Source organism: Garra rufa, chromosome 21 (assembly GCF_049309525.1).
Source record: "Garra rufa chromosome 21, GarRuf1.0, whole genome shotgun sequence".
Classification (NCBI taxonomy): Eukaryota; Metazoa; Chordata; class Actinopteri; order Cypriniformes; family Cyprinidae; genus Garra; species Garra rufa.
The window spans coordinates 18,183,201-18,193,429 of NC_133381.1; the positions used below are offsets into that span (position 1 = coordinate 18,183,201).

At 37.2% G+C, this 10,229-nt stretch overlaps 1 protein-coding gene across 1 annotated transcript in view; it reads left to right on the forward strand.

Annotated features, from left to right (window-relative positions):
* ttc27 (tetratricopeptide repeat domain 27) overlaps window positions 1–10,229 on the forward strand; it is a 129,578-nt gene that overhangs the window by 26,556 nt on the left and 92,793 nt on the right. Inside the window, exons 6-8 of the mRNA XM_073826970.1 lie at window positions 6,842–7,006; window positions 7,205–7,344; window positions 8,627–8,739. Coding sequence (XP_073683071.1) covers window positions 6,842–7,006; window positions 7,205–7,344; window positions 8,627–8,739 — 418 coding nt within the window. The remainder of the gene's footprint in view (window positions 1–6,841; window positions 7,007–7,204; window positions 7,345–8,626; window positions 8,740–10,229) is intronic.

A 10,229-nucleotide genomic window follows, 5' to 3' on the forward strand; every position in this document is an offset into this window, starting at 1 on the left:
ATTGCAAAAACGTAATTTTACACCTTATCACACCAATGTGTTTGTAGTTGTTAAAGCCATTTTCTTTGTTATAGATTTTTGCAGTTTTAATCAAAGTTTAATTTGCGTTTTATTATAAACAAAACAGTAAAGTACACATACAGTCTCTCTTCATTATGTAGCAGAACCCATTGATAAAGTTAAAAGAAATTAACAAGAAAAGAAATTTATCAGGTTGCAAAATCTGACGAAGGTATTGATAAGCGTTCATAAAAAGGCGTCTTATTTTCCAGTCTTAAGGAGCGCTTGGAAAAGTAAATAAGACCTACTGCCTTATGTAGAACCCATCAGCTAAATTTTCCGAACCTGAATGCCTTGAATGCCTGCAGAGTTGTAAAATTAGCATTGACTAACTGCTAGTACTTAATGGATTACTAACACTGTGAAGCAGAGTGTATCGACCAGCGGGAACAAACAATATCTAATATTCACTTCACAAATAACAGCAGTCTCACAAAAGAGATGAATTCCTCTCCAACTGCTCGAACGTGACCTGTAACATGTCCCTTGCTTGGGTTTGTGAATTCAACTGAATCAAGCAGTTTAATCCAAGTCTTGTAAAGAGATTTGATCACCTTATATGATGAACAGATTTAATCTTGGCTTTTATTTACGTCTAAACAATGATGCACACACATCACGGAAAGTGATCACGGAAAATCAAATGCATTCTAATTATGTTTATCTTAAAAAAAAAAAAAGAAACGTAAATCTTTTCATCAAAGTTATGATCTTCTTGGGTCTTGGTTACCTGGACTTACTGTAGAAAGCCAAAAACTGCTCAGGTTTTATAAATGGCCAAGCATCAGTGATCTCAACGTAAAACTGATCGGGCAAAACAAACCATAAGTCATAGAGACTGGTAAATTGGAGGGATGTAGTACTCGCACCACCTACAATGTCACCAAGGCTTACCCCAATCGACCTGACAGAGGCGCTCTAGCAATCAAAAGTATGAAATCGCTCATAACTTATAAGCGGTTCATCGGCTCTCATCAGACAAAACGCATGCCTCTGATTTGTCCATCACCCTGGCGAAATGTTTGGGTAATATTTATTTTTTTTTTTTTTTTTTTTTTTGAAAAACTATACTTTTTTTGAACTAGTCCTAGTTTTTTTGCCCGATCGGAACCAAACCAGTGCAGGAAGATTCTCTGGAGAGTAAATATCAATAATTATCAAAAGTTTAACTTTTGACCCTCTGCCCCTTTTGATCCAAAATGTTTAAAAGGGGCAGGTACGCTTTTACTAAAACGGCTATAACTTTTGAATATATGAAGACATAACTCATAACATGTATGTAAGAGCTAAATCTGAGGTCACATGAAAAAAGTCTCGGAGCTTGGCCACTTAGTGGTGCTATAAGGGAAAAAACATAACGGCCATAACTATTATCTACATGAAAATCTGTAGATCGGTCTTGGTCCAATAAGGACATTTGCGTATCTCAAAAACATGGCCGCTGTAGGCCGACTAACTTTGAGCCCCTGTTAGACAAGCTTAACGGAGATTGATCAGAACAAAACTTGGTGGCCCTGTTTGACTCGCAGCCCTAAAGGTCTGTGACTGTCGCTGCGGTCAAGTTACCCTTTGAGAAGCTATAATGATGTTGTACAAAAATGTCCAAAAGCCCATAAAGCCTAAACGAAAACTCAAAACTTCACAAACCTGGTAAGCACATGAAGCAGGTGACTAGCATGCAATATTTTGGGGAGATCGGACCACAGCTGGCACTATAACGCTCATAAACGTTTACAAAAAACATATAACATGATAAATGACCAGGATTTGCCAAAAATGCTATTTTAAATCCTTAATTTAGGTGGTTCCAGGCTTTCTAAATATAACGTCTTTTTTCATATGCGCTTCATATATGCCCCAGTAATCGCTGCTTGCAGCTGTATATTTTGGTTTCTTTTCTTTACGCACAAAAGGTATTTGCATACTGTAGCTTCATAAAATTTTGGTTGAAACACTGCACTTCAAAAATGCTTTTCTTACTTAGATTGTTTTGTCTTGTTTCCAGCCAAAATATCTAAAAAATCTTAAATCAAGAAGGATTTTCTAGACAAGTAAAAATGGTCTTGTTTTCAGAAAAAACAAGTCAAAATTAAGTGCGTTTTTGCTTGAAACAAGCAAATTAATCTGCCAATGGGGTAAGAAAAATAATCTTGTTTTCTGTTTGTTTTGGGAGAACTATCTCTTCGAACTATTCCTCTCTACTGGAGCAGTTTCCCACTAATCAACAAGAACTACACAGTTGTTCTAGACAAAATGTGTTATAGTAGTTCTGTAACTTATTTGTTGATCAGGAAACCCATCTTTACATGCCCGTTTTGCCCTTCATGCATACACGCACACACGCATGCACATATATCTATACCTACACACGCGCGCACAATCTTTTTGCCTCCGGGCATCAATTTGCTGCAGGAATGGCTACATCTAAACAATCAACACACCTGCCTCTCAAATCCTCTGGACTGTTAAATTCATTACTCAAACAGCTATACAGGTTTGCTTTGTCCATAATCTAGCTGGCTGAGCTGTGTGGAAGGGAATATTTGAAATAGCTGCTTTGCAATTGCTTTCCAGCATGGATTGCTTGTGGACTGGCCCAGTGGCACCAGAGCCCTGGGACCTCTTGTGACCAGGGCTTTCAAACAGAGGAAACCTAGAAATAAATTACTGGAGATGTAAAATTGAATTTTTTGAGCTTGAATGCATGTGAGTGGATATTGCCACATGTGAAATATGTGTTCATAACCCCCTTTTCAAAATGATTTCAGCAAGTTTGTGGTACACTCTTGCAATGTAAACCTCTTATGCAAGTTTATTCGTCATATTTGCTACATTTCTTAGTACATCTCCCACTGAGAGCCTCACAGAAACACAATCCATCCTTGCTGACCAGATGTCATTACTGACACAAACAGAATCTGTTATTGAAAGCCCAAAAACATTTGCACTGAAACATGGTATTTATTTTCCAGCTAGAAAGTCTTATGATCTGAGATGCAGACATGAGTGAATCAATGTAACCTCACATGCTGGTATCTTAGACCTTTTTAATGTAGGTTCTCAAAGCCAGTACATCTTCTGAATTTCCTTCCAAAAACTGCAAATGTATTATCTTGGAGGGGAAAAATGAACCGATTCCCCACATGCTTTAACCACTTTGAATAAGAAAAGCTGATGTTCTACACAGTTTAATCTGAATAAAAGTACACTGTGTGATATGTTTACCCTAGCTGTCATTACCTACTCATGCACCCACAGCACACTGAGTACTTTTGCGTTTCAAAAAGCGAAAACGATCATAAACGGAGAAAGGAGGTCGTATTTCACTTCGGGCTTAACCACAAGATGAGATTTCAATAGGGTTTATGTTTCGAGCAAATTTGTCCGAGCAGTTTTTTCCTTATTTATCGCTGACTTTGAAGTCAATGAAGCATTTTATGAGTTGGTAAATAATAAAGGTGAATTATTTTTTAATCAGCGTTTACATTCCCTGAGTTACATGGGTGAGTGGATACTGGTCCAGGTCTTTCATCATTGTGGTTAGTAAATGTCAAGCCTGTACTGGGATTTCACTGGTCCATTGAAGATTTTAACGCTGGTTTGTCGGTGACCGCTTTCATGACGGCGTCTGTAAGCAACAGATTCGGTAGATTTTTAATATTCGCTAGTATTTAGTAAGGCTGTCAATCAAGAAATAAGAATAAAACAAGAATGGGAAAAAAAAAATATATAGACATTTCTCTCTCTCTTAGCCTGCAGGCAGAGATACTTGTGCTTTAATAACATGCTTTCGTAACATTTGATGACATTTGAAGATGTGACATTGAAAGTAGGTTGCATATATGATGAATTAAAAATTAGAATTTCAGCTATTTTAGTCAGTAAACCTAAGGCTCTTTGTGATGTGTTTGTGCCTTTTTCCTACTGATTTTTTTTTTAGCATGAGGTAATGACTGTTTTGTCGCATCTTTTTGTGAAGGGAAAGAAATGAGCGGTTCTCTTTGTTCTGCACACACAGATACATGTGCGTGACTCGCCCATAAATGATCTGGAGCTGTTAGTATATGCGAGGAAAGGTGCTGCTTTCCCATGCTAAGTGAGCTTTAATCTGTGATGAGGGGACTTTAAAACACTCAGATCCTGACGCAGATCACGCTGAAGGTCACAGTGAGCACACGAGCTCAGCTTTATGAAGGGCCTTTAGCATTCACATTTTCATACATATAATATTGGTGAAAGTGGATGTACAGCTGTGGACTGAGAGTGAGAATTTAAAATGAACCTTTATTTATACAGTTAGGTTTCCTTCTGTCTCCCTTCCCTTCCATTTTTCTCCCTTCCTCCTTTTTCTTTCTATCCTTCCTCCCTTCCTTCCTTCCTTGTTCTTTTTTCCTCTTTTCTTCCCTTTGTCTTAATTTTCCTTCCTCCTTTTTTTCCTTCCTGACTTTTTTCTTTATTCCTCCTTTGTCTTTCCTTCCTTCTTCCTGCATTTTATATTCCTTCCTCTTTCCATCCATTTATTCTGCTTTTGTTCTTCATTTTCCCTCCTTTACTTGCTATTTTATTCCTTCTTTTCCTTCCTTAGTTTTTTTATTTACATCCTCTTTCTGCTCTTATCCCTCCTCCTTTCCTTCCATTTCTTCTGCTTTCGTTCATCATTTTCCTTTTTCCTTTTTATTCCTTCCTTCCTTTCTTTCTTCCTTCATTTGTTGTTTACTTTTCTTTCTTTCTTCTTTCCTTCCTTTCTTCCTCTCTCTTCATTTGTTTGTTGTTTGTTCTTTCCATCTGCACTCTTTCTACTCTTCTCCCTTCCATTTTCCTTCCATCCTTTTATATTCCTTCTTTCCTTTCTTCATTTGTTCGTTGTTTACTTTGCTTTTCTTTCTTCTTCCTTCCTTCCATTCTTTCCTCTCTCTTCATTTGTTTGTTGTTTGTTCTTTCCATCCTTAATCTTTCTACTTTTCTCCCTCCTCCTTTTCTTCCCTTTCTTTGGCCTTCGTTCTTCATTTTTAGTCCTTCCTTTTATATTCCTTCCTCTTTCCTTCCATTTATTCTGCTTTCATCATTTTCCTTTTACTTGCTTTTTTTGTTCTTTCTTTCCCTCCTTCATTTGTTAGTTGTTTGGTAATTCCATTCTTACTCTTTCTACTCTTCTCCCTCCTCCTTTCCTTCCCTTTCTTCGGTCTTCGTTTTTCATTTTCCCTCCATCCTTCCTTTTTATTCCTTCCTTTCTTCCTTCATTTGTTTGTTGTTTACTTTGCTTTTCTTTCTCCTTCCTTTTACATTCCTTCCTCCTTCCTTGCTTTTTCTTCCTTCCTTTCTTACTCTTCCTACTTCCCTCCTTCTTTTCTTTTTTATTCCTTCATCTTTCCTTCCTTTTTGTACTTTCTTCATCCTGTTTTCTTCCTTCGCTATCCTCCTCACTTTCTCCCTCCTTCTTTTCTTCCTCCTCCTGCCTTCATTCTTAATTTTCCTTCCTTTCTTTGCTTCTTTCTTATCTTTCTTCCTTCTTTCCTTTCTTCCTCTTCATTTATTTCTTCTTTCCATTCTTATTCTTTCTACTCTTTTTCTCCTTCCTTTTTATACTTTTTTCCTGTTTTCTTCCTTCGCTGTCCTAACTTTTTTCCCTCATTTGTTTTCTTCCTTCTCCTTCCTTCTTTCCTTCCTTTCTTATTTTTCTCTTCATTTTTTGTTCTTTCCATCCTAATTCTTTCTACTACTCTTCCTGTTTTCTTCCTTTCTATATTCTCCCTTTCTCCCTTTTGTCCTTCCTTCCCTTCTTCCTTCCTACCTCCCTCCCTATCTGCATTCGTTTTTTTTTTTCTTATACCTTCTACTCTTCTCCCTCCTTCTTTCCTTCCCTTTTTTCTGCTTTCGTTCTTCATTTTCCTTTCTTTTTTCCTTCCTTCCCCCCTCTTCTTCATTTGTGTGTTCTTTCTTCTTTCCGTCCTTATTTTTCTACACTTTTCCTCCTATTCCTTCCTCTATCCTCACTTTCTCCCTCATTCCCCAATTCCTTCCTTTCTTCTTCTTCTTCTTCTTCTTCTTCTTCTTCTTCTTCTTCTTCTTCTTCTTCTTCTTCTTCTTCTTCTTCTTCATTCTTGCTTTCTCCCTAGTCCTTCCTTCCTTCCTTCCTTCCTTCCTTCGTTTGTTTGTTTGATCTTTCTTCTTTCAATCCTTATTCTTTCTACTCTACTTCCTTTTTTTACATTCTTCTTTCTGTTTTCTTCCTTCCTCTATCCTCCCTTTCTCCTTTATTTGTCCTTCCTTTTTTATTCCTTCCTTGCTTTGCTTTTATTCTTCCTCCTTTGTCCTCCCATTCTTTTTACTCTCATTCCTGTTTTCTTCTTTCCTCCTCCTCAATTTCTTCTTCCTTTATTCTTCTACTTCTTTCAGTTATTCCTTCCTGTTTTCTTCATTCCTTCCTTAATTTTTCTTCCTCTTTATCTTCTGTTCTTCCTTTCCCTTTACTCTTGTTTTCTTCGTTCATTCTTTATTCCTTCCCTGAAGCAGTTTGGTGTCCCTGTGGGTATCCAGCCATATCCTAACAATAGTGAAATATTATAGGCAATTGGTTTATTCCCTCACAGTGCAATCTCATACTTTATCTGTGATAATCAGAATTATTTTACATCTATAAATGTGCAATGCATTATACAACCATTTAGCATTGTCCTCTGGAGATATGACAATAATAAATGCTGAATATACAGATGTAAAAAAAAAAAAAAAAATACCTAGATGGTGCCTTGCATGAACTGCTTCTTCCTCTGTTTTATAGTGTGTAAATGTGAGGAGCTCTTCGCCAACAACGCACACAGGAACCTGGCCATTCAGTTCCACCTGGAGTGCAGCTATACCTGCCTGACCTACTACGAGTATCGCAGGGCCAAAGAACACCTGCAAACAGCCCGTGACCTGTCAGGAATCGATGTTAACATGACAGGTAAGAAATATAATGCAATGTCAAGAAAAATGATTGTTCTGTGTTTGATTGAAGAATGGATAAATGGCAATGCGTGACTGAAGGAATTGGAAGATGAAATGAACAAATGAAAGAGAATATGGATTGCCCAGCAATGCGAATGAGTAAAGAATTGATTGAATGCATAAAAGTTTAAATAATTGTTTGTCTCTCTCTCAGGTGCTCTTGGAAAGAGAACACGCTTTCAGGAGAACTTTGTGGCTCAGCTCATCTTAGATGTGAAACGGAAGGACAATTCACCTGTTATCAATTCTGAAAGTCCCTCCCTCACACCAACACCTCTAGAACTCCTACCAAAGGTACGTAGAGGGTCTAAAAGTTTCTTAATTTCATGACAATAGCAGATTTTTAATTTTTTAGTTGAATTATGTAGTATATGTAATGTGAGTAAACATGTTTTCTTTGTTTTACTCTTAAAGTCATTTGAATAAATGGCATCATTTACATGAGCAAGAGTCATTTTTACATTTCTACAATTTCTACTCTCATTTGGCACTTCTTGAGTGATCATTTTGGCTCCTGGGTACAGAAACACCCGTCACAGTCCCTATGGGGGCAAGATCAGTGTAGTACTTATCCCATCCATCAGGGGGCGACATTTATTCTTGTGCTGACAGCAGACGTGACATTGAGCCTCAGTGAAGGTTGTGAAAAATACATTTTATGCAGATTTCCATCTGTCCCATTCTTTCCCGTTTTCCTCACGCCGTCTCTCTGGTCTCACCCTGAGGCAGTGCTTTACTTTTATTGCACAGTTTTGGACGATGGTTGAGTTTTATCTGGTGTTTGGCTGATCTGTGCAGTGGCATTGCTCTGTCTGGTGTTATCTGCTTTGGCTGCAAATATGACAAATTGGGGACAGACAAAGATTTTACGGAAAATTCCCGGACCTTATCTCTGCTTCCCCTTAGCCGGCCTCGTTTTATGTGTTGTGGCCCTAAAAAGTGCATTTAATCATTTTTTCCAGGATGACTTGAGTTTTTGGATTAAACGTGATAAGATCAGTATTGCTTACAAACTGATAGCTGATAGCTCTCCAGTGGGTCTTGCTTGTCGTTTGTGTGTGTGTGTGTGTGTGTGTGTGTGTGTCTGAAGGCTTTTGAGGTAGACTATCCGTGCATGAGAGCTGTCAGACTTCATTTCATGGGAATTGAATTTGAACGTCAACAAATTAGATTTTAAATAGGCTAAAGCAGAGGAACATGTTCATTTGCATATGCTCCGCCCCAGCTAATAAGTATCGATGCTGACTATGATTGATTTCTTGATGCATGAGCTCTCATCATTTTCTCATTTGAGGTAATATTTCAGGAAATAACCCTTCTAAAGAGATTAAAGAGCTAAATGCTTGTTTTATGACACTTTAATAATGTAAAGTTCGACAAAAGGGATCGCCAACGTTATAAATGCTTTTCCTAATACAATAATATGTCATGTTGCCTTAGCTAAAAGAACGGTGTTTAAGTTGTTTACCATTTCTTTACTATTTCTTTTTCACTTAATCTAAATTGTGATCTGTATTTGTCATGCAATTTTTAAGCTCTTCTGCTTTGGATCTCACGCCTGTATATGTGTTTATAGGATCATCAGTTGAGCGATGATACAGTCCTGAACCAGATTAACCTGGCAGAACCATCAGAACATGAACTTCCAGATCTCAGCGCTGAGGAACAGAGCCTTGTACTGGCCACATGGTGAGTGTCTGAATCTACAGAAATTTATTCAGACACCTTCAACATTTCTCACATTATCAGTTTATTCGCTATAGTTTAGAAAATGGTAATAAAATATGACAAGAACTCCGGGTTATACTGTGTCAGAACAAATCAATCTTGATAATCACAAATTAATTACAGTCAAACCAGAATGTGTTCAGACAACTTCACAATTTTTCACATTATCACAGTTTATTGGCTATAGTTTAGAAAATAGTAGCAAAATATGGCAGGAACTCTGGGTTAAACTGTGTCAGAACCAATTCATCTTGATAATGTCAGATAACTTTGATTGAAAGGTATGTATTAAACCATGGTCAGGTCAAAGTGTCAAATCAAATTTTGGTCTCAAATTTTTAGTGGTAGTCCACTGTATGAAGAATTTTTAGGTATAATACGTCACAGTTTACTTTATTTTGCTATCCTCACTTGCATAAATGAATAGTGTCCTGCACCCACTAGTAAATAATATCAAAAATGACATCTGGTGTCTGAATAATTTTTGGTTTGACTGTATATAAATGCCCTGTTTTAATGGTGGCTGTAGTAACAGGATGGGCACCAGTACCTTGGTACTTCGAAGTGACAACAGGGATCAATCATGAAGTGCAGTAATAGTGTCTTGATGGTCTTTTTGACTTCAGAACATTTCATACAGATCGAAATGCAGTAATGACAATACACAGATACACAAAAGTGGCCTCTTTTTTTTATTTTTCTACTTTTTTGTTTGTGATTGCTTGCCATTGCATTTTTGGCTGTATCTTACGGTTCAATTCACCAGACGGCAATTTGTATCAATCTTGTTCATGGTGACTTTCGCTCTGGTGCGTCATCAGCGCTCAATACGAAGACATTTCTCCTTTTGAAAAGATAGTAGATTGTGTGTGACAATGATAAAAGTGAGGAGTTTCCAGACTTTTTTAAAGAGCAGGGCCCGTATTCACAAAACATTTTATCTTCGCACTAAGAGTTCTCCTAAATAACAGTAAAAGTTAAGAGTTTCCTCTTAAAACCTATTCACAAAGCTGCTGAGACAAACTTTTACTAAGGAATAGAAAGAAGTCTTAAGCTAAGAGTGAGGGCGGGGTTGACCTCGTTGCTATAGATGATGTCAGCATACCAACTAACTATGCACACTGTGATTGGCTGATAGGGAAGGGGTTTCTGTCAGAGATTTATTTTTATTTCATAAAAATATTGTAGAACACGATATTATTATTATTATTTTGCCAAATTCAAACAAATGTTTTTTTTTTTTTTTTTAAATGTGTGTTTAAAATAAACACTGTTACTGTTACTAATAGTAGAATGATCATTGCTGAATGCATGCAGTTATAAAAGACAACCAAACTGGATCCAAGGACAGCCGTTTCGCCAGACACTTGCACACTGAGTCCGAATTTTTTTGTATGCGTTTTTTGTATTCGTCATTCAAAAAATTTGTCACGCATCGAAATGTTGCACAC